Below are 25217 nucleotides of genomic sequence, written 5' to 3' on the forward strand. Positions count from 1 at the left end.
TGAACAATACCAGCTATATCATGTTTCATTTGCAGTAAACAGGACATTACAAAAACAGTCCAATAATGCATTGTCTATTAAGAAGCACAATACACATAATTCAATTTTATTAAAAAATAATTTAAAATACAGAACAATCCCCTTTATGAAGAAAAGCTATTTCTGTAGTCCATTCAGTAAACACACAAGTTGAATGCTGCAGCTGAGGGCTGTTCTTTTCCATGGAGAAAACAAACGAGGCTTCTAGGGCCCACCTTTTCAGGGTAAAATTCTACCCACAGCACAACAGGCGAAGTTATTGCCTGTGAGAGGCAGAATTCTAAAATGCCCCTCCCCCTATTTCATGTCCCAATCCCAGGAACCTGTAAATGTGATACCACTTCTGTGACTATGTTCTGTGGCACAGCTGGCCTTAATACAGGGAGACTATCTCAGTGGGCTTGATCAAATCACACGAACCTTAAAACAGAGGAGGAAGGCAGAGAGACCTGAAGCATGAGAAGAAGGCCTCGATGGGCCATTGCTGGTTTGAAGACGGAGGGAAGCACACAAGAAGGAATGCGAGCAGCCTTAAGGAGCCGAGAAAGAGGACCCCGGCTGACAGCCAGCAAGGAACTGAATACTGCTAACAATCTGAATGAACTTGGAAGCAGATTCTTTCCCAGAGCCTCCATAAAGGAATGCTGCCCTGCTGACCCTTGATTTCAGCCTTGTGAGACCCTGAGCAGAGAATCCAGCCATACTGTGCTGGACTCAGGAGCTACAGAACTGTAAGCTAAGAAACGAGTGCTGCTTTAAGCTGCAAAGTTTGGGGTCATTTGTTACACAGCAATAGAAAACTAATACACTGACCAAAGGTAACTCTTCTTAACGTAATTAGATTTGGCAGTTTTTGTTTGGGTTCTAAATGCAGTTTCTTTCCACTGCGTATTATTAAAGCAATATTCTCCTCTGCAGGCAACTTTTGAAAACCCTTCATATGATCGCACGTTGTTTTGTATTCACTATCAAGTATGTTTGTTTGACTTGGGTCCTATTTTCTAATGTATTCTCATCTATCAACTTGGCAAACAACTGGCCACTTAACCCTGTTTATGAACCTTTTATGGGTGATGGTTTTAATATATCCAAGGTCACCCCTCCATCCATCAGGGGTGGTCAGATCCCTCCAACTGAGGGCTCTTTCCCACTTCCCAAGTACACCAGGCAAGCCCTGGGGTAGGATCGCACAGAGTTCTGCATCAAACATCCAATATGAATTTCTTCTGCATAACTGGATTAAACTGGCACTAAGGTGATTAAGTACACTTGGGGAAAAAACTCAAACTAAAGGTTAAAAAAAATCTCACCAGTTTTTACAGGTCAAATCATTTTTGCAGGAACCACCGAAGACTGTGAAAGTGTGTAATCTATGCAGTACTGCACACCCCGATTCCCTGTCTGTTGTCGTAGGTTTACCATCTCATACGAGGCTTCACTGAGTCAGTGCAGGCCACTGAAACAGGGAAACATGCTGGCGGGTGCGGAGAACAGTTCAACTGCTCTTGCATCTGCCTCTTACTTGAAAGACTTAAAAGTAAAGCCCTGCAAAATGTGCCCAGGATGGTGGCAGGGAGATCTTGGTGTTACTTTTGAAGTCCACTCTCCAATCAACTCCTCCAGGGGCACACGCATCAGTTCTGTGCAGCAGACCCCAGTGGCCACACAACCCCATGCCAATCCTGCCCGCTCCATGGCCCCCAGCCCACACCTGTGCTTGAGAGAGGCCCTCCAAATATTTAAAGTGAATAGAGCTTAGAAGGACCCATGTTTGGTGCCAATGAATTTTTAAAAATTCATTTCTCTCTCTGACGGAATTCCAATGTACAGTATATAAGAATAATGCACCAAAAGGTACCAAACACCAAAGCATAAACTGGAATAGAATTGTTTTTTAACAAACCGAACTTCTGATAGTATTTATTAAAAAGCACATAAAACATTAGGGCTTTAGAGACAGTGCAGGTATTTATAGTTAAGGCTGATTTACTCTTCTTAACCTCACCCACCAGCCTGAAATAATACAGTGGGCTGTATGGTGACTACTTTCCTGATCCTCTGAGACAACAAAGAAGTAAGGAATGAACTAAGAACCCCAGAGCCACTGCCTTATACTCCTGGCTACCATTAGTATCAATTCTGGGCAGTTTGTTTTTAAGAGCACACAAGTATAAGATTCTGTGTAATTGGTATATAAGTATTTGGTCACCTTTCACAGTTCTCCTTCACAGTTCTATGCTTGGCAGCATATATGCTAAGACCTTAAAAACGGGCAAAAAGAATCTGTATGCTAAGAAATACATGAGATGGAGAGAAATAATCTAGCTAAAATAATATTGCAAATCATATTTAAATTTCATGATTTCTTGATTCAAGAAAATGAAATTCATTTCCATAGTTGGCTACTGTAAAATGTGGCATACAAATATTTTTAGGAGACATATCTGTATTTTAAATTCTATGCACATGTAAATGAACAAATAACAGTAAGTGTCTATTTTTCAACTTCATCTCTAATATTGAAATAGAACAACAGACTGCCATTAAGTTTCGTAGACTTTTAAGTTACCAGATATTTACAAATAAGATATAATTTGTATCAAAAAAAGGGGACACTTTCAACTATATCTGCTGCTTTCACTGGGACTCCGGTGATGAGAGTAACTTCGGTCACTTTCACTGTCAGAGCCATAAGATCTACAACTCCTGTAGAACAAAACAAAAACAGAAATACCTTTTAATTGTCAACCCTTTGAATTCCTCTTGTAGCTTCTTTTTTGATATGAGTGGCCTGAAAGCAAGTGGCTTGAAGAGGCACAGCAGTGGGTTGGCGAGTGGGGTACTGACTGTGGCAATACTGTGGACTTTTCAAAGATGTCAATGACAGATGGTGGTAATACCGAGGTTAAGATAAAATAAAGAAACTTCTTGGGGAATTACTTGAAATCCACTCATATATGTGAGAATAATTTTCCATGTTACCCAAAATGAACATCAATATTTAATCAGACTGAGGAAGTAAGGGAAAAAAGGTCCACAAAGAGAGTTTCATTAAAAGACAAGGAAATCGAAATCAAAATCAAATCAAAATGGGAGCCCAATGAGGGGTGAGGCTGAGGTGGGGCAGGGACAGGACCACTGGGAGAGTGAGTCAAGAAGACTTGGTTATGGTCACCATTCAGTTATTTCGAAAAATATTCACAGAGAGCCAGTCACTTTGCTAGATGCAAAGGGCACACACAGAGTAGACTATGTAGAGTTCCCTGGGGCTCAAGGACAGTATAGAATAGGGGGCAAGATAAATAAAGCACGTGCGGCGGGAGGGCAACATATCTCAGAGTGAGCAGTCAGGAAGGTCTTCCCTGCGGCAGTGAGTGGGTTGCCGTGGAGACCTGCAGAGTAGGTGAGAATTGGCTATTTCAAGAGGCAGGAGGGGAGATGGTGAAGTGGGCATGTGAATCTCTAGGCAGAAAAAAAAAAGGTTCCAGAATGTTAGTGCAGGGAAGACAGAAAAGCCCAAGCTGGAGTTGGTAGGTGGAGAGGCCTCCATGCAATGCTGAGGAGCATGGACCTGCCCCTGAAGGCAGTGGGGCATTCTTGAAGAGTTTCAAACAAGGGAGTGTCCAGGTCACACTGATATCCTGCAAGCTCGACTGACTGTAGTTGTAAGGTACGGGGGAAGGGTAAGACCAGAAGCCACCAGGAAAGGGACATTACAAAAAGCAACCCACAAAGACTTCTGCAGTATGAGCCATATGTTACATAAAACGTATCTATAAATACATATAATATATAAACATTTTTAACCATATAAACTGCAATCCTAAGTGATTATTATATTTTATTATATGTTACATTTTTAAAAATATTACCTTTTTAAAATTTAAAACACTGACAAATTGGCTGTTAGTTCTAGCAAGCAACCCTATTTAAAGAATGGGCCATGGTTTGAGTGGCCTTCTCTCTTTACTCCTTCCAAAAGAAATGTTTGTCCAAGGATATGTGAATATTTAAAAATCCATTTTAGATTCAAACATTAACAACCACCGATAAATATTACCCAGCAACTCTTAATACAAAGGCCACTTTCAGTAACTGCCTTTGGGGTGATGAAGTTCAGGAAGAGAAAGAAGTATTTCTGTCCTCAGAAGATGGTGCTTTCTCTTCTACAGCAGTCTCTCACCCCACACCCCAAGTGCCCACAGTAACTTACAGTGCTTGAAAGAACGGAGACCCACCTGGACCGCCTATTGTAGCTTCTGCCTCGGTGATAACTGTCGCTCCTCTGGCTTCTACTTCGACTCCGACTCCTGCTATAGTAGCTATCGTAAGTGTAGGACCTGCTTTAACAGCAATAACAAACACTAAATCTTCCCATTCAAATACTCATATGTTCCCGTTTCTTTTTAGGTTCTTAACTGTCCTCTTAGAACATGGGCACTATGTGACAGTAGGAAGACACATCTGCAGAACAAGTACTGGAAACATTTAACAACTGCCCCAAATCAGACTTACCATATTAAACAGAAAAATGTTAGTTTCTTTTCTGCATTGCAAAATATCACAAAATTAACACTGAGTTAGTTCAATTGAATCTCGTGGATCTTATTAGGCAATTATAGTCAATAAATCCCTGCCATTACAATTCGACATCAATTATCACTTTTGACACTAGAGCACAATGGGCCAACAGATTAAAAACTGTTCAAAAAGACAAACGTATGTTTTTCAATAAAATACAAAACCTTTTAAAAGGGAATTAAGGGCTTTATAAAACAAGGCCCTTTTAATTCTGCCCCCGCAGGTGGTTTCCCAATCCCTGTCCATACCTGGACCGACTGTGGGGATCGTACGAGCTGCTCCTGGATCTGCTCCTGCTGGACGTCCTAATAGTAATCACATGAGGGGCTATCAACTTGTGGATCAGGACAGGCTATATCAAAAATCTAGACATTTATTTGCCCATCAAGGAGAAAACACAATGCAATCCGGCAGCTATATTTATTTCATTTTCATATCAAAAGTATATTGGAATTTTTTTAAAAAGCATGTTGGATTTCATAAGAAAGGTTATAAGTTTTACACAATTCTTCTATGAGGTGCACATCAAGAAGAAGTCACTGGGGAGGAACTGGGTGGGGAAGGGGAAGACACAGGTGGGACACTTGTAAGTAAAATGAAGCTGCAGCAGTGGTAAATACCTGAGAGGCAAAAGAGGGCTGGAAGAAGCTGGGAAACCAGAAACTTGGGGTCACCCACCATACACACACTTCTTCCTTTGTCCTCTTTTAATAGTCCTCCTCTCCCAATATCTAATCCGAGTCAAGAGATGACTGCAGATGGAAACTTAGGTCAAAGAGGAGGTACTGTGGGTTCAGGTAGCAGTCAGGGCCTCTTTTAAATATTTCTACTGCTTCTCTTGCCTCACTCTGATAAGATTCCATCTTGAGAATAGCCAGTAAGAATCCAACAGCTCTTTGAAAGAAAGAACTAGGTGAGAAAGTAGGCCTGTCTGATATTCAGCAATGACAAGATCCTTTTCAACAGCTACCTCACTCTGCCTGTGCAGGGCAGGCCTTCACAAGAAGACAGACGGAGACCACACGGCAGGACAGGATTCACAAACTCACCTGTGGCTTTTGTAACTGCGGTAGGAGCTGCTCCGGCTTCTTGTGCGGCCTCTGCTGTACCACCCTCTGCTCCGACTTCTGGAGTAGCTTCTTGATCTACAGGTAAGAGTGGAAAAAATATAAATCGTGTTAACTCATTATGCTGTTAAAATTAATTACTAGTAGGGCAGGAGGGGGAAAACCCAACAAGAGGAAAGGAGGTCTCTCACGAACTCCTCACAGCGGGTATCACAGAGACGGCTAATGAGGGTTTAAACCGAACAGAATGAAATAAAGAGAAAACAGAAAAGGCCGATACAGGTATGTTCATAGCATCCCTATCTGTAATACCAGAAGAGGAAACAAGCCAAATCTCCATTAACAGTAGAATGGGTTAAAAAAAATTAACACAGATATATACTGAAATATTCTAAAGTAGGAAAATGAACTACAGCTGCATGTATCAACAGAGGTAACTCTTGGGAACATAATGTTGAGTGAAAAAGGCAAACGTAGAATAGCTATACATATAAAAAAGGATTTTGTTTGAAAACAAGCAAAAGCAACATTATATATAGATAGAAACATTTATAGTAAAACTACAAAGAAAAACAACAAAATTATAATAGAAGTTTAGAATAATGTTTAACTCTAGGAGAGAAGAGAGAAAGTAGGGTAGCATCGGGTAGGACTACATTAGGTATGTCAAAGCTCTATTTTTAAAGCTAGATACCATTTAAAATTATTTTTTATACCTTAATCATTAAAAAAAATTTATACCTATTTAATATTTAATAAAACAAACAAGAAACTTAATGCAATTTTGCCCCCACCCTGCTTCCCCTAGTTTATGCCTGCCATTCAGGAACTGAACAATACCCCTGTGTATGTGCTACTCAGGTGACATCTTCATAGGTTTTATTCAGTATGTACTTATGTTCTGGAAGACAGATGCAGCTTATTTGCAAAGACACATTCTGTTCTCATAAGATCCTAGTCATTTACTCAACAAACAATTATAGAGCGACTCTGTTAGGTGAATGAAAGATGAGTAGCAAACAGCCCCTGACTTCACTGAGTTTGCAGGCCAGAAGGGAAGTCAGGCCCACGTAAGTAACCGAAACAGGGAGGCAAAGTTTAGCTATCTCAGTCTACCACCTGTGAGCTGCCCAACTTAAGAGCAAATTTCTTAGCGTTTCTGTGCCTCACTGTCTTCATTTATGAAATGAAATACCACCCACTCCAAAGGCAGGGGTAGGAAGGCAGATGAGAGTGGCCAGCGTCACCAACAGCTCAGAGCTGTCGGAGCGTAAACAGTAAGTACACACCGAGCAGACGGGAGGCTGGAGTAGCTCAACAGGCACCTTCATCTAGAATATGAACCCGGAGAGAAAAGGCCAGGATTCACCAGCTCTCTGGGCCTTGTTGGGAGTCAGAGCAGGAGGAGGTAGAGACGCCAACAACTCAAGCATGGAATGGTCTGAGAGGGAATGAGGAGAGCTAGCAGAGGGCTTCTAGAAGGACTGAAGGGACTGAAAACCTGCCCTGGCACTGGCCATGCGGAAGTACCTGAAAATCTTAGCCAGCTGAGTGAGATGGGGGAGGGAAGGCACAGAATACAAGCAGCAAGCAACTGAAGAGTAAATGGGAGATGGTTATTGTAGATGGTAAATGTTGGCTCCTATTTTTAAAGAAATCTGGGTAAGGGAAGAAAATGACTGATAGATAACTAGGAAGAAAAAAAGTTAAAGATTCTTACTGCATTTTAAGTTCAAGTGATGAAAGTCAAGCACAACGTAATAAAGGATATGAGTCAGAGGCGGTGAGGCAAAACCATAAAACATTTACAAGGAAAAGAAACGAATACAAATTACTTATTAACTTCATACCACCATCACCAATTTTTTTTAGTTTTAAAAATGCTCATTCTCTGCATTAGCCAGTCTATGCTGATGACAAAAGTTAGACGTAACTTGAACCCAAAATCAACCAATCAATCTTAAGATGATCATTTTTACCATTTCCTGCCCCTTGAATAAAGATCAACTAGATGCATGTCCTAACTTTGCCTCTCTGGCCCTCACCCTCCACTTGTATAAAATTGAGGGTTAGATTACTGATCTCTAAATCCTACATATTCTGTAAATGCAAGATTCCCTTCTAAGGCATCACTAACAGTAGAGAGAGCGGCCTCACTCCTTTAAAAATGGAGAACTTGCCACCTATCACGGCAACTCACTGCAATTGCCATGGAGCTTTAATTGACAGCAATAGTTATTTTACCCTGAGCCCAAATTTCTTCCCCTGAAATCTCCACTCCCTGTGTCTTCAGTCTGCTCTGTGAGTCACACAGCACAAGCTTTCTCCTTATTCCCTCCCAGATACTGGGAAATAGTGATCTTGTCCCTTACTCTGAGGTTCTTCCAAGCAAAACAATAACAGACTCTCCTTGGGAGAAAAAAAGGAAAAGAGAATAATGCTCACCGATAAGACGATGTGGAACTTCTCGATCGACTTCTTGAGTGACTGTAGGAGACAGACCTTGTTCTGTGCCTTGACTTGGTCTCAGATTTACTTCGAGATCTACTTGGACTCCTGGACTGGCTATCACCATCCCGACTAGGTGTCTGCTCATCACTCGAACTCTCCTGATTTCTTGGCCTCCGGTTTAAGCGTGCTGTCTTTCTTACTTCATCAAAGAGAGACCCAGGCCGAACTTTATTTTTGCTTTTAATTTCTATTCTCAAGCCTTGTGGTTTCATTTCGGGCACAGCAGTCAGTGCCTTAACTTCCACAGCACTTGATGTCGTAGCAGATGGTGCTGCCAGGTTCCCCACACCTTGCAGGGGCTTCCACTTATTATCCATGAGGCTGGTCTGGCTTTTCTCAGCCACCTCTCTCTTCACAGTGCTTTCTACAGCAGTGGCCAAGCTGGCGGAGCTGCTGTCCTGTTTTCCCACCTCACCCACCGTTTTGCTTTCTGACATGCTGCTTTCCTGTTTTCCCAACTCTGCCTCAGGATGCTCTGCTGGCATATCCTGCTTTAGAACAATGCTTATATCCGGGGTGTCAAGCCTTGAATTTCCTAGAGGGGAAGCCCCCTCGGCCTTTGCTGGGGAACTCCTATCAGGAGTGCAAATCTCCATGTTGTCATCTGTTTGAAGCATATCCTCCACTCCACTTGGGATGCTCTCTTCAACATGCTGAATGTTCGGGGGAGAACTGACTACATTTTCCTCAGTGTTTAAAGCTGCGGGAGACACACTGAGCTTACTATCATCTTTAGTAGGCTGATCAGTATCTGATGAAACCGTTATTGGATTATGTTTACCTGAAAGGTTGCCATCTTCACAGGGCTTCTCAGTTTGGGGAATATTTTCTTTTACGGCTTCACTTTTTTCAGAAAGTTGTTTTATCTCTTTTGCTTCCTGAGTAACTTGCTTTTCATTAACCTCCTCCTCCTCCTCTTCACCAAATTCTAGCGGAGGCTGCCAGTGAAATGCTTGTTTTCGTTTTGGAGCCTTGTGTTTTTTATCTTTTTTCCCTTTCAATTTCTCTTTTGCTTTTTTAGTATGTTCCCTTTTAAGATGCTCCTTTGAGCTGTGTTTATGCTTGTGTGGTTTTCCTCTACTGTTTTCTGAATTGGAATAGAACCCCTCAGAATCAGAGGCTGATGACCGCTGTTTGCTTGATTTCCAGGCACTATTACCATCAGGCAGTAAAGTATTTGCTGAAGACTTAGTTGCTGGTTTGGCTTTGATGTGAATTTCACCCAACTCTGACTCCGAATCTGAAGTGGCTTCACCTTCCTCCTTATCAGAAGATGGCCGGGAATTATTTTTACTGTTTTTAGTTACATCTTGTTCAGAATTTGACTCAGAGTCCCATTTACTCCCAGCATAATTCTTCCTTTTGGGCTTACTGCCATTTCTAAAGTGATCGGAAGGACTTTCTTTCAAAGTTCTTTTTTTTGAATGAGAGCATTCCCGTTCAGGCTTAGATTTCTCTTCATCTCTGTTTTTCTCTTGTTTATTATTCACGTCCATTTGGACTTGCTTCTCTTTTTCCTGGGCTGACTGTGTAACCCGAACACCTGACTGTTCACTGTCTGAAGAATAATCTAAAGATGACCTGCTTTCACTGTACTTTCTATGACATGAAGACTTGTCTCTGCCTTTGACATATTTATTACGAAGTGTCTTTTCAGAGCTGCTGCTGTGCCTTTTATTTGAGGTGTTATTTTTTTCCCCATTGGATCTAAATTTTCTCTTGGCTCGTCTTCCATCATCACTGCTAACAGAAGAGTATGAAAATGATCTACTACACCGTGAGCGGTCACTGTATTTATTTCGTGAATGAGATCTAGATGAGGGAGACCTAGACCTTGAATGTGAACTAGCTAAACTTCGAGACCTTGTGTATGACCTGGAATAAGATCTACTCCTAGAAGATCTACTCCTCGACCTTGGTGAACTTTCTGAACTTCTATCACTGTATTTTGAATATGCGCTCCGATCACTTTCTGAATTTTTTTCTCTTTTATGGTAGGATGATGAACTACCAGTCTCTTTAACATTTGCTAAACCATAAGTGCTTTGGATGGGCAGCAAATGGGTTGTTTTAGCTTTCATTTCCTGGATTCGTTCATAAGAGGGCTTCCAGGGCTTCTGTCCAGGCTTCCACCTTGAAGGAGGGGGGCTGTCACTCAGTGGTATTACAGGAATATTTTCCGCCACCACTGGTTGTACTAAAACATTTTCATTTTGTGTGACTGTTGCTCTTAAAGGTTCTGTTTTAACAGGTTTATTTTCACTTAACTGAGAGGCTGTTCCTCTTGGTGATTTTGATGCTGTTCTTTGGTGCCCTGACTTAGAACTAGATCTGGACTTTGATCTACTTCGAGAATGTGATGAGGATTTTGATGGAGTCCTTGATCTTGAGCTTCCTCTAGAATAAGACTGTGAGTGAGATTTTGATCTGTATGAGTCTCTGCTGGAATGGGTTGAAGAGCTCTGGTCATCCTTATCAGATTTAGACCAGTCCCTCTTGGACGAGTGACGAGATGACAGTGAGGAAGAACGAGATCTCCTTTCTCTATCACATGAGGATTTCACTCTTCGGGTGGAAGATTTTAAGGATTCTATGTCAGATGGTACAATAATCTTTCTCTTCTTAGTCTGTTTGTGCCTTCTGCAATGTTTCTGCTTTTTAGCTTTCTTTTTATGCTTAACCTTTTTCTCTTTTCTGTGTTTTTTATGGTGACCATCAGAGTGTCTTGCTGTACTTAGATCTGAATAATATCCATTATAGGACCACGATCGGGATCTCTGGGACAAGCTTCTTTCATCCCATCGGCTTGAACAGGGGTCACTTAACCTATAGAAAAGGACATAATACGCATGCAATTATTTACAAGCATGTTTTCTATGCTTTAAAATTAAAACACATTTGTTGTCAATACAAATGCGTCAGCAAAAGCTTAGTTAACAACCAAGTACTGACTCTGTCAACACTTTAAGCACACGTAGGAAGGATAAACCAACAGCTGACAGGCCTGGTCCCGACCTTGTAATTTCAAAGAGATCACTACTATCAGATCACTACTATCAGAATTACGAAAGGATTTTTTTCAGAGCCAAGCCAAGAATTTTCAAATTTGATAGGAAAATAGTTTTGAAAAGCAAACCAACTACAGCAATCACAAAAGCACTGCTGACCTACTGAATTCCTGGCTATCATCCACTCAGTAACACTCTGCCTCCAGGAATAATTTCTGAGGGAGAATCAAATCAAGTTCCCAAACAATTCTGTTAATTCTCTGCAGATACAGGATAACTGCCTGAACTTTAGGCGAAGCCTCTTTTTCTTTTTTGGCTGCACGGCTTGTGGGATCTTAGTTCCCCGACCAGGGATCGAACCCGAGCACCAGCAGGGAAAACTTCCGAGTCCTAACCACTGGACCACCAGGGAATTCCCGAGAAGGAATTCCCGGGAATTCCTTAAACACATGACTACTGTTTTTATCTCAGCCTCACAGAGGTAATCAACAACTTTCCCCTAAGGTTTTAGTTAAACTACCTAGTACAGAAATTAGGGGAAAAGTACATGAAAATAGATGCAGACTTTACAATATCTCATTGGTAATGTCAGGGCTCAAAACTGAGAGTTCTCAGTGCCACTGTGTCTACACCACTTCCACACAGCAGACGCACACCTTTTCCTCCCTCTTCTAACTTCGAACCATTCTGCTGGATGCCCACAGAGAAAAACAGAATTCTACCATGAACAATTACACAGGGTCCCATTGGTGTATTTTGCACTAGCTATTCTGGGGCCAGCCCCATTTCTAAAATAGATACTGCACTGTGGAGTGTCACTGAAGACAGGAGATGGATACACTTCTGAAGAAACAAAAGTCCCTGGGGTCAGAAGTTAACACACACACTGGGTACAGATTTCTCTATCTACCCATTTATTCATTAGTGACTATGAGAACAGGCTAGGAAAGAATCTGCTATATAATTTTTTTTTTTTAAGTCCTGATTATTTCTAAAATTGAACAAGAAATCTTTAAGAAATTCAGGAGGGTTATAGTCTTGTGAGGGAAAACAGAATTTTGATTTAAGCGCACCCAAAGTCAAGCAGCCCTCCTCCCATTTCACCAAGCATTCCCAAATGTATTCTCTTTGGTCACAGTCTAATTTTAAAGGTAAATATTTAGTGAAAAGTCCAGAAATATGTCTCTATCCCCTTAAGACTTAAAATATAGAGGACACAGGATTGTACTTATACTTACTTATCTCCTTTACTCCATTTTTCTCCACTAGGCGGTCTATATGCTCTTAATCTCTGCATTTCTTCTTTCCAGTGAGGAGGAGTTTCACTGCTATCATCATCATCTGATTCGGAACAGGATCTTGATCTTGGAGGTGTGTGATAGCGCTTTAAAAACAAAGTTAGGAATAATTATCTTCAAAATATCTCTTAATTGTAATCTGCTATAGGACAGAGGTAGGTATAAGACCCAATCTCTGACGCCATTCAAAGGCAATAACGACTGAAGTACCAAGAAGATGGTATGAAGTTGTGTTAAACTAAAAAAAAATGGGAAAGCTGGAGATTCACCTGTAATCACACACAAAAATTTCCTCTTTGAAGTCCTAATGCTTATATTCATTAGCCTAGATTATTCAATCTACTAACACTTCTCAGCATACTGATTATTTCACATTCACTTCATATTCAAACCCATTCAAACACAGCAGTAAACACTAACCTAACAGCAGTGCCTTCCCATAACTATATAGAATACAGCTAGCTCCTTGGACAGATTGTGGACTATACCTAAGATTAAAGCTAGGATTTTGCCTATAGGTAAAAACATTTTACTGCTTAAGATAAGTAATTTGAAAAAAAGTCCGGTTTTAACACACATACAATTGTGCCCCTTCCTTTAATCTTCCGTCCAGACTTTGATACAGATGGTTTCTGATCACTTACAATGGGTGTAATATCAGGAATCTTCCTGGAAAAGAAGATTGAAAATTTAAAAAAAGCAAATGCTAGGCAGTTTTCTCAGTGTTTAAATGCAGAATTTATGTTCCTATCATACAAAAACACTTCATTTAGATTCAACACTTTTGTAGAATGAGGCACTCCACATAACCTAATTTTCTAAGCAAATCCTTTAAATACCAAAACTTAAAAAAAAAGTAACCCAACTGAGTAGAAATACACGATACTAGTATCTATCTTTTAAAGTACAGAACTACTTTCAAAAAAATCCTTTTTTAGATGTCTCTTGTCAAAACAGTAATGTTCTTAGGGAATCCTGAGGTATTGTTGACTCTAATTCTCAAGTGTTTTTAAGTTTTAAATTTTATTTTATATATATATTTAAAATTATAATAATAATTATAATTATTATTTATCGGCTGTGCTGGGTCTTAGTTGTGGCACACGGCTCTTTACTTGCGGCATGGGGGATCTTTTAGTTGCGGCATGCGGGCTCTTTACTTGCGGCATGCGGGCTCCCAGTTGCGGCATGCATGTGGGATCTAGCTCCCTAACCAGGGATTGAACCCGGGCCCCCTGCACTGTGAGCACAGAGTCCTACCCACTGGACCACCAGGGAAGTCCCTTATTTTATATTTTTGATAGTTTGTTTGTCTACCCCACTTTACTATAAGCTGCCCCTCCTTCAATGCTCTGAATCTGCTACTTTATCTTATGGGTAATTCTAAGAGTATAGTTTTTATGGCAGCTACAGTCCTCCATGCCTGAGAAGTCTTTTCATACTTGAGTTTGTTTTGTATCTGTTATTATTAACATAATGGCTAGCTTTTATTGAGGACTTACTATGTGTCAGGCATTATATTAATAAGCATTTTAAACATACTTTTTTTATTGGGTAAAAATATATAACATAAAATTGGCCATTTTAACCATTTTTAAATGTACAATTCAGTGGCATTAGTTATACTCACAACGTTGTGCAACCATCACTACTATCTTTCCAAAACTTCTTCATCACCTCATCCCGAAACTCTACCTATTAAGCAATACCTCTCCATTTCCCTCATTCCCTTAGCCTCTGGTAACCTCTAATTTATGGCTGAATAACATTCCATTGTATATATATATACACCACATTTTGTTTATCCATTCGTCTGTTGGTGGACACGTGAGTTGTCTCCACGTTTTTGTTACTGTGAATAATGCTGCAATGAACCCTGGAGTACAAGTATCTGTTTGAATCTATTTTCAATTCTTTTGGATATGTACCTAGGAGTAGACAGGCTGAGTTACACGGTAAATCCATGTTTAACTTTTTGAGGAACCACCAAACTGTTTTCCACAGCAGCTGCATCATTTTAGACTCCTCCTAGCAATATATGAGGATTCCAATTTTCTCCACATCCTCACCAACACTAGTTTTTTGGGGTTTTGTTTTAAATTACAGCCGTCCTAGTAGGTGAGACACAGTATCTCACTGTGGGTCTGATTTGCATTTTCCTAATGACTAATGATATTAAGTATCTTTTCACATGTTTGTTCCTCATTTGTATATCTTCTTTGGAGAAATGTCTATTCAAGTGCTTTGCCCATTTCTAAACTGAGTTGTCTTTTTGTTGATATTGCTCATGCTTTTGGTGTCAAATATAAGAATCCACTGCTGAACCTAAGTTCATGAAGGTTTACCCCTATGTTTTCTTCTAAGAGTTTTATGGTTTTAGTTCTTATATTTAGGTCATTGACCCATTCTGAGTTAATGTTTGCATATGATGTGAGGTAGGGTCCAACCTCATTCTTTTGCATGTGGAAATCCAGGTGTCTCAGCACCATTTATTGAAGAGACTATTCTTTCTCCATGGAATGGACTTTGCACCCTTATCTAAAATATAATGGCCATGCAAAGTTTGAATCTCAGCATCAAAAATTAGAATTTTTATCATCTTGGGCCAGTTATTTAGCTCTTTGAGCTTCAGCTTTCACACTTGTAAAACAGAGATAACACTTCAATTTACCTCATAGGGTTTTACACGAATTAAAGAGATAATGTATGAAAAACTGTTAGTTCAGTGCTTTGCATATAGTAAGGGCTTCCCCCCAGAGCAGGGTTCTCAAACTCAAATGCTGACAGGCAGGTAATGTAAATCAGTGAAGTGGACACAATAGAATAGTTCACTTTCCACTTGATTATTCTTCCACTTGAAGAATAACAGTTCAAGCCCAGTGGTACACTTCAACTTCTCTTGGTCAGGAGACAGCAGAGATTGGTATGAATAGGGACAGCACTCTGAGTAGCCACTAATTTTTGCCTTGCAGTGAAATAGAACCAATGTTTTGGAGGATTCTTCAATTTCTCAAGAGAAGACAAAAATATGAATTTTTGTATGAGTCAACAATGTTTGAGCCAGTATTTGAGCCAATGGTGACTCTGGACACCTGGGAGCCAATTTTTAAAAATAAAACAATAATATGAAGGATAAATAACATAGGTCTATACTCCAATGTTTTCATGATCCACCACCAGTTTTCTCTTCTGCTACAGAGGCTCTCAGACCATGAGTAGGTCCCATATTTCAGGGTCTGAACCTCAATCATGGGGGACCAGATACTGGATGTTCTCAGTGTGTCCACTATGCCCATCCTCTCGGAGACTCACACTGCTCACCTAATCCACATGCCACTGAGGTACTAACCAGAGGTCAATATAATAAATGACACTGGGAAAAAAAAAATCTAATGGCCATAGATGTATGGGTTTATTTCTGGACTCTCAATTCTATTCCATTGGTCTCTATGTCTACCCTTATGCCAGTACCACACTTTTTTTTTTTGAATTTTATTTTATTTTTTTACACAGCAGGTTCTTATTAGATACCACACTATTTTGATGACTGCAGCTTTGTAGTAAATTTTGAAATCAGGACATATGAGTCCTCCAACTTTGTCTTTCTCCCTCAAGATTGTTTCAGCTATTTGGGACACCTTGCAATTCTATACGAACTTGGACATTGACTTTTCCATTTCTGCAAAGTCTACTGGAATTTGACTGAACCCATAGCTCACTTTGAGTAGTAATGACATCTTAATATTAAGCCTTGCAATCCATGAACATAGAATGTCTTTCCACTTATTTAGGTTTTAATTTCTTTCAGCAGTATTTTAGATATATACCTATAGTTTTCATTGTACAAGTCTTTCACCTCCTTGATTTAATTTATTCCTAAGTATTTTATTCTTTTAGATGTTATTTTATGGAATTACTTTCTTAATTTCCTTTTCAGATTGTTCATTGCTGGTTGTTAATAAGTGTTTTAGAGGCATTAGTTCATTTAATTCTCATAACAACACTATGAGGTATGTACTATTATCATCTCCATTTTAAAGACAAAGAATTTGAACATTAAGAGGTTAAAAATGTTGCCCAAGGTCATGGAAAGAAATGAAACTTGACTCTCATAACCATTTTATAGGGTTTTCCCAACCAGGAATCTGGCTCCAGATAAACATACAATATTACTGTAAGAAAACCTTGACTAAAAAGTATATTATAGTCTCTTCAGTCATTTCATATTCATGACATCATTTGATTCTCACAATGAGAGATGTAATAGGGACTCTTGGCAGGCAATTGTTAACCTCGTTTTCCTCATGAAGAACAAAGCACCGAACCAAATGACTTGCCTATTAAGTGTCCGGCACAAATTAATGTTCACCTGGGAACCTTTTAGATGCTGATCCAATGCTGCCACCCTCTACCTCCTCCCCACAACATTCTGATTTAATTTGCTGTATGGCCCAGAAACTGGTATTTTTAAAAGCTTGCCAAATTACTCCGAAGTGCAGCTGAAGATGAGAACAAATGAATTAGAGCAAGTGTGGAACCCAGCTTTCCCTAAGTGAATTATAAGTGATAATGAGCTTAACTGCTGGTAAATTCAGTAAGGTGGCAAGCCTACTAAGGTTGACAGCCCGTTTCTTATCCTTGCATACCTTGCATTCTTAGCACACAATTCTAGCTCCCAAACAACTGATCAAATCTCAAACATTCTAATGAAATAGATCAACTTGCTATCTTTGTATGACAAAACTACCTGCCAATTATGATTTAAAATAATTCTGCAGGGGCTTCCCTGGTGGCGCAGTGGTTGAGAATCTGCCTGCCAATGCAGGGGACACGGGTTCGAGCCCTGGTCTGGGAAGATCCCACATGCCGCGGAGCGACTAGGCCCGTGAGCCACAATTGCTGAGCCTGCGCGTCTGGAGCCTGTGCTCCGTAACAGGAGAGGCCGCGATAGTGAGAGGCCCGCGTACCGCGATGAAGAGTGGTCCCCACTTGCCACAACTAGAGGAAGCCCTCGCACAGAAACGAAGACCCAACACAGCCATAAATAAATAAATAAATAAAAATTAAAAAAAAAAAAAATTCTGCAGAATATAACTTCCAAAGATGTTATGTAACCAAAGAAGAGTGATGACCAAATAAACTTACCAGCAATATTCAACCATAAATACAAGACACTGGTATAAACTACTTTAAAAATACCAGATAACAGGGGTCAGCAAACTTTTTCTTAAGAAGAGAGTCCAAGAGTAAATATTTTAGGATTTTTAGGCCAAGAAGAAAATTAAGATTACTATGTAACAAAAAGAAAACAAGTTTTCACAAATGTTTTATCAATGAAATTCGAAAGTATCATTTTTTGTGACACAGATCTACTAATGAGAGGAGTGGAATTCTTTTTTAGGGAGAATAACATTTCACTTCATTTAATTAGGGTTCAGTATCCCCTATCAAAGCAGATAATGTTAATACTGTTCTTCTGGTAATGCTGATCTGTAATGAGATTTTTACATACTCCATCTCTGAAAATATCTTTCCACACAGATGGATTTTATGTGTAGCACCTGAAATACTGGAGAGTTATAACTGCATCACTGTGATGTGCAGTGCACTGAATAGCATGTAAAGCGATGAGAGCACCACATACAAACTCTCTGCAACTCCTTGATTCTGCTGCTGTAACACAAAAACAGCCCAAGAAAAACAGTGAACAAATGGATGTGGCTGTGTTCCAGTAAAACTTTATTTATGGACACTGAAACTTGAATTTCATGTAATTTTCACGTCACAAAATATTATTCTTCTTTTGATTTTTTTCCACAAACATTTAAAAACATAAAAACCACATTTAGCTCATGGGCTGTACAAAACCAGGCAATAGGCTGAATTTAGCTGATGGATGACTATAGTTTGCCAACCCCCGCTGAAACTGACCTTTCAAGTTTCCTACTTTCTGAAAACCAAATGGATTTGATCAATGAATGGTGTCTTCTATTTTCAGAAAGAAGGATCCCACTAATATTTGTTCACAATGAATGGTGTCTTATATTTTCAGAAAGAAGGATCCCACTAAAATTTGTTCACATTATATTATATATAATATAATAATATAATTAACAGCAGAACTACTGATACCTTACAAAGCTCACTAAAAAGGTTTACACAACTGTCACAAAGAGAACATTCAATTTTTAAAAATGAAAACATCAGTATGTTAAGCTATTAGTTCAAAGATACATCCCATTTCATAATAGCTTTTTAAAATGAGAAAATACAGAATTTTAAAATATCTAATAAACTAAACAATAACCACATGTAGAGAATTGATTGTGAACAGGGACATGTGCATAACTTCTCAGGCTTCAATATTAACTCTTCATAGGAAACTTGTCAATTACACCAACCACTTTATGGTATTTCTATTCATACATTTCCCTTAACAATTCTAAACTTGAGTCTAACACACAAAATACATTAATTACTATTTTTTGAGACCAAATCTAAAGCTACATGTTAGCTTTTCCAGTATAGAGGATTTATCACTGAGCAAGTTAACAACAGTAACATATGGGACTAAATTTTATCCCCAGTCATCACGCAATAATTTTGCACTATAAACTGGAGTATGTTTTATCACTCGATTGGATCCAAAGAGTTCAATTAACCCTCTGTTTTGACAACCAAAATCTCACCTCTAATGAAAGGCCAAGTAAATGAGATTGGTAATGAAATCTTTCCAGATCTCCACTAAGAACTTCTCCCCGATCAACTTGCCAAACCCCCTCTCTCTACTAGCAGAATATGAATTTTGAAAGGTAGGGTACATGTCATTTACGAATCCAATATCTCCCCCAGTATATTTCAAAGTGCTCTATGGGTCACGCTCAATAAATGAGTGTGGACCTGCAATAAGCTGATAGAATCACCAGTCAGAGAAATGAAAACATGTAGGTTAATCATCCTTACGGTTCAGGCTCCACTGTGACAAGAGGCATATCTCTTCTTAGTAAAAATCGGTTCTCCGGCACTGGAGGAATCTCTTCTGGGCGCACCACAGGCTTTTCCCTTTTAGCATTTGAATCGATACACCTTTTTTCATTGGTATCACTCCTCTCAGAGTGACTTAGAGAGAACAAACCGAATCACCAATTAAGATGTGTAATGTCTGCATTTTATAATAATATTAAATAATATAATATAATAATATAATTAACAGCAAAACTACTGATACCTTACAAAGCTCACTAAAAAGGTTTACACAACTGTCATAAAGAGAACATATAAAACATCAATGCAGTGAAAAAGCCACAGCACTAAAATTCTGATAAGAATTGCCAAATGATCCTTTTTTCTTTCAGGGATTATTTTCACCTGCAAACACATAAATCTTTGATATGAAACATCTGTGCTACCCTTGATTTGCTAGATTTCAATTTAAAGTCCACAAAATGCTATCCTTTTCAACAATAGGTAGCAAAGCTAAGTTTACAGAATCACACATACTTTCCCCATTCCAGGTGTTTGTTTTTTAGGTAAGACTACCTTGCTGTTTCACACTTACCCTTTTGGGCTTATTATATGTTTATTCCTTGGCTCTTCTGAACTGCTTGCTTCCTTTCGTCTCTTTTTAGAATGTTTCACTTTTGGCCTCCTCTTATGTTTCCTTCTTCTGCTTCTCTCATGTTCAATTTCACTTTCTGAGGATGATTCTGAAGAGGAAGAGGAATTGGAAGAGGAATCCGAGACTTCTGAATGAGTCGGTTTCTTCCTTTTTTTCTCAAAAACTTTTAAGAAATATTAACAAAAATATTAGTACTGGATTTCAGTGCCTATGTTTCAGAGTAAAAAACATGATTACCAAGTATTGTAAAACATGTTTTGTATAAAGAAAACTAAAAACAAAATTTATTTATTCTTTTTTTAATTTTAATTTTTTTAACATATTAGAGTATAATTGCTTTACAATGAATGGTGTGTCAGTTTCTGCTTTATAATGAAGTGAATCAGTTATACATATACATATGTCCCCATATCTCTTCCCTCTTGCATCTCCCTCCCTCCCACCCTCCCTATCCCACCCCTCTACGTGGTCACAAAGCACCGAGCTGATCTCCCTGTGCTATGCGGCTGCTTCCCACTAGCTATCTATTTTACGTAAAAACAAAATTTAAATAAACTTTTTTTTCAAGTTGATAATACAATTCGCTGGTGAGATTGTAAGGTAACAAAGCCTTCATGAAGTCTATATTCTAGTTGGGTCAGAGAAGAAAATAAGCAACTACATAATATGACAAATGATAAATGCTAAAAGAAGGGGGAAGTAAAGGCAGGGTAAAGGGAACAGGGAAAGTCGAGGTAATTTAAGATAACATTTGAGCAGAGACCTGAAGGAAGTGAGGGAGGGGGTCACGCAGGTATCTGAACGAAGAGTATTCCAGAGAGAAGGAACAGCCAGCGCAAAGTCCCTGAGTGCTTGGCATGTCTGAATAAAGGTCAACGTGGCTGGCAAGACAACGAATGAGGGGAAAGAGAGATTAGAGAAACAGCAGAAAGCCAGAATCCCTTACAGACCGTTGTGAAGACTTTAGCTTTGGCTGATGGAGAGGGGGCGCTTGGAGAAGATGGCTCTGGTTGCTGCTGAGGACTGTAGAGGGTCAAGAGTGTAAGCAAGGAGACCAGTCAGGAAGCTATCATCGCTGAGAAAAGATTACAGAGGAGCAAGGACAGAGGCAAAGTGAACAGTAATAACGCTATTGCTATCTTGTAAAAGATACCTGGGTTTGGACCACGCTGACAGCAGGGTAAGTAAAAAGAAAAGGTCAGATTTGAAAAGATTCCCTGATGGGTTGGATACAGGGTATGATATAGAGGCATCAGGGCTATTGCTATACTACTCGTAGGAGTTTCTTCCACTACTGAAATCTAGGAGGTATCTTTAAGTTACAGTCTTCAACATGTGTTACCTGTATCCTAGCTCCCTCTACCCCCAAAACACTCTTACCGTCTTTTGTCGACTTCGTGGCAAGCACCCCACAGTCAATAACTCGCACATCTGCATAAGGTCTACTTGCAGCATCAGTTTTCAGATTTTCAATTTGTTCGATTACTTCAAAACCAGAAATAACTAGTCCAAAGACAACATGCACCCTGTTACAATACAAATTCAAGAAAAAATTGTTTTGATGATAATTTAGCCATGAGCAGTAATCAAGACAACTGTTATCAATGACATATCCACAGACCTGAAAATAAGAGCGAAGTGTTTGATGTATGAAGCAACTAGAAGGGAATGAGAACTTCTGCTTCATAAAAGGAAAAAAAAAAAATCTCAAACTGGGCCTTAGTTTTCTGCCTTAAAAACAATGGTTCTTAACTATTTTATAGTAAAGAGTATGATAACAATCAGATTGCACTTGATACTCAGACACCATCCTTACAGGGTCACTCAAGAGCGCATGCCTGAGAAGTTCACCCATGAGCCCACGCAAAGACCCCTTCAGTGACATGAGAGGTCTCAAGACCACTGCACCCAGTGATCCTTAGGAAGAGCTCGGCTATGAGAGATTAACCCAGAGATCAAGAGCGCCCCTTGAGGGTTCACCCATGGTCTACTCTGTCTTGGATTGGCCACCCAAACACCTCTCCAAGATAAAAAGGACATAACTCTTACCCATCCAGGTGTGGAGCAGGCTTTGTGGTACTGTGCAACAAACATCAACATAAAGAAGATGGCAAAAACCAGGCGTTCAGGTGAACAGAGCAGAAGGGTTTAAATCACAGCATGTAGAGAACAAAGAGGTAAAGATAAAAAGATAGGGGAAAAAGTTAAACATCATACACACCTGGACTTAATAAGCTTAAAAACAGCAACAGTAGTCATTTTACTGATTTAAAAAAAACCCTCAAGATTATAATGAATTACAAACTCATATCTCTCTCCAACATGAAGACTATATATGTATACATATATGTGATATAGGTTTGAAATACACAGCATAAATATACATTAAAATTAAAGTTATTCTCAAATCCAAAACAATGACAACAACAAAAACAAAAACAAACTCAAAATTTATCAAGATAATTAAACAAGAATAAAAAACACCTAGCCATTTGCTTATGGAAAGAAGTGTGACCAACACTTAACACTTGCCCCACATACTTAAATGAATTTTTCTATTCATTATTTTTCATACTGAGTCAGTCTGCATCTTTTAGGCAGGCAGATGGAGGCAGGCCTCAGGAGTCCTGTTTTCAGAACTTCCTGCCCCTCTTCCTTCACCTAAGGTGACCCTCTGCCACCCACAGCAACTCTGAAAATGCAGTAGGGAGCAAACCTTCAATCTGCCAACACTCTGACAGCAAACTAAGTAATCATGGCATTATAGACACTTCAAATTTCCATGGCCCAGAAAACACCCAACCGGCTGCTTCTATAGTCACAAACTGGCAGTCACTCTTGGGAAGTCTATGGGGTATATTTGGTTAAGATGTTTTGAACCCAAGTTAGTTTTCCCATAACACTTTCACAGATCTTCAGATTATGTGAATTACAGTGGGAAAAAATTCAAAAGCAGATAACTAGACTCAGAAGTATCTATCACAAACATCTTAGTTTGTAAGAAAGAGAAATAGTATTTGAGAGAAAGGTCACTGGATTATCAGGCCATGTTAAGGCAGTCAATTGTACTAGAAGCTCCCTTACCAATTTTTATACTCATTTTAAGGCAATTCTAAGAAACGTAAGTCAGTAAAACACAATTTTAACCTTCACAACAATGTTAAAAATCATTATTCTACCAGGAAATGTAACACTTATACTTACATTAAGAATATTCGGTTCTGTAAAAGCACTACAGAATTTAGTTTTAAAAAATTAAAATATCAACTCAAGAAGTGCCAGAATTTTAAAGGGAATCTTGAGTTTTAAAACCACTAGTCTCAAATTTTCCTTAGAAGATTGAAAAGTGGTAATTTAAGCCAATGTAACAATAAAAATGAATAAAAACAGGCAGAAGAAAGAAAGAAGAAAAAGAAAATCTCGCAAACTGGTGAGTCACTGATGCTTAAATCATGAAACTAGCATCCCGAAATTACCTTGGACAAGAACTTTAAGATAGAATTGTGCTTCCCATAATTAAAAAACTTTACCAAGCACAGTAAAGATAGTAAGAAATTAGTACATATGCTAGACAGTGATTCCACTGTATGAAAGATGGAAAGAGGTAAAAATTTTTAAGGTAAAAATGTTCTACAATATAAGGGATCAGTCTCAAACATGCAGTAGTGAAAACAATGATTTATTGATTAGATATATTCCTCTTCCTTGGTCCTTTCTCTCACAATTCTCAGATATTCTGGTAATGGGGAAAAGCCTACAGATCGTCTTAAAACACAAACAACCCAATTCAATTTGCATCCTGGCTAACAGGAGGGCTATGAAAACCACCTCAGAGCAAACCTTTGGAGCAAATAGTGAGATTAAAACATCTGAGCTAACTGCAGTGATGCAGCAACATAATACTTGAAACTCAATTTGAGGATAGAACCTTTATGGACAGATTCAAGTTTGGTTTTTAATTCAAATGAAAACTGAAGACAAACTTGGTCCTTTAGTGCAGTAGTGAAGAAAACAAATGAAGACAAGAGCAATTCTTTCAAGGACAAATTTCAACTGGCCAACTGTGCCTAAACTGGTGGGAATAATTAAGTCCATTACTCGCATCTGCAATTCAGGATGCAGAAGTACAAATTTATGCTTTAATAGGGTTAGACTACATAATAAGAATACTGAAAGTATCTTAACAAAAGCCCCCTGGGGTTCTCAGCCCACACTCTAAGAGTAGAAATTCCAATGTAAAGCAAGCTTGCTGGCACTGGGCTGATGGGCAGGGGGAAATGATATGCTCGGTCCAAGCCATTCAATTCTACTAAAATGGGCAAAGAGATCTCATCCCACCAACTCTTAATTGTATTGATGTTTCAAAACTATACAGCTGTAAAGACCCAGGGAGTGGCAACATATGCTCGGTAAGTTAAGACCTTAAGGCCAGAGACTATCATAAATATGTAAGTTTGTACATGCTTATGAAAACATACCTAAAGGAGAAACAACCACAAGAACATTTCAAATTAGAAAAGCTTTCAATATTTTCACATTTCCATTTTCTCCTGTCACTCAAACACTGATTTTCTAGTTTCCCTCACCTATGAATCTGCTTTAAAAATATATGCACAAAGGTTCATTTAAACCTTATAAATCTTAGAAACTGAAAAGTATCACTGTTACTCCAAAAAACAATCTATATATATATTTTTTTACCATTATCAAAGCAGCTTTCGGCCTTATACAGAAATTAACAGTTCTGTACTGAAATGAGATCTAAACCATTATATACAATATAACCCACCCCCCAAGATGTGTGGGAACTTGGTGGTAACAAGCCACTGAAATTAAAATTATACTTCCCAGGATTAACCATGAACAATAAAACACACTTGTTTTACGTGTACTGCTGCCACAGATCAAGCAGAAAGTTTTTTTTCTTAAAATGGTTCAATGCACATAACAATAGGATTAAAGAGATAAAGGCAAAGAAAGAAAAAGAGAGAGCCTTAGAGTAATGAGACATTACCTTTGGAGCGCACGGTGTAACACTCTTTCTGTAAATTTTACACAAAAATGGCAAGAAATAAATTGTAATACACTTTTAAGA

The 25217-nt window shown here is 38.9% G+C and overlaps 1 protein-coding gene and 1 non-coding gene across 5 annotated transcripts in view; both read right to left on the bottom strand.

Annotated features, from left to right (window-relative positions):
• The window catches only part of NKTR (natural killer cell triggering receptor), a 49000-nt gene continuing 23783 nt past the window's right edge, over window positions 1–25217 (bottom strand). For 2 of the 4 annotated variants that reach the window (XM_061196556.1, XM_061196555.1), the window contains 11 exons: window positions 22172–22201; window positions 21503–21648; window positions 20063–20285; window positions 19468–19623; window positions 13086–13173; window positions 12445–12590; window positions 8133–11024; window positions 5670–5765; window positions 4869–4925; window positions 4278–4382; window positions 1–2745 (listed from right to left, as the gene is read on the bottom strand). In XM_061196556.1, coding sequence (XP_061052539.1) covers window positions 2658–2745; window positions 4278–4382; window positions 4869–4925; window positions 5670–5765; window positions 8133–11024; window positions 12445–12590; window positions 13086–13173; window positions 19468–19623; window positions 20063–20285; window positions 21503–21648; window positions 22172–22201 — 4027 coding nt within the window. In that variant the 3' untranslated portion in view covers window positions 1–2657. Of the gene's footprint in view, window positions 2746–4277; window positions 4383–4868; window positions 4926–5669; window positions 5766–8132; window positions 11025–12444; window positions 12591–13085; window positions 13174–19467; window positions 19624–20062; window positions 20286–21502; window positions 21649–22171; window positions 22202–25136; window positions 25163–25217 lie in introns of those variants that run through there. The other 2 variants (XM_061196557.1, XM_061196554.1) reach the window with 2 other exon arrangements.
• On the bottom strand, window positions 13710–13782 carry TRNAV-CAC (transfer RNA valine (anticodon CAC)). Its single transcript has one exon. It is a non-coding gene; the product is annotated as a tRNA-Val (tRNA).

This window comes from Eubalaena glacialis, chromosome 7 (assembly GCF_028564815.1).
Source record: "Eubalaena glacialis isolate mEubGla1 chromosome 7, mEubGla1.1.hap2.+ XY, whole genome shotgun sequence".
Taxonomy (NCBI): Eukaryota; Metazoa; Chordata; class Mammalia; order Artiodactyla; family Balaenidae; genus Eubalaena; species Eubalaena glacialis.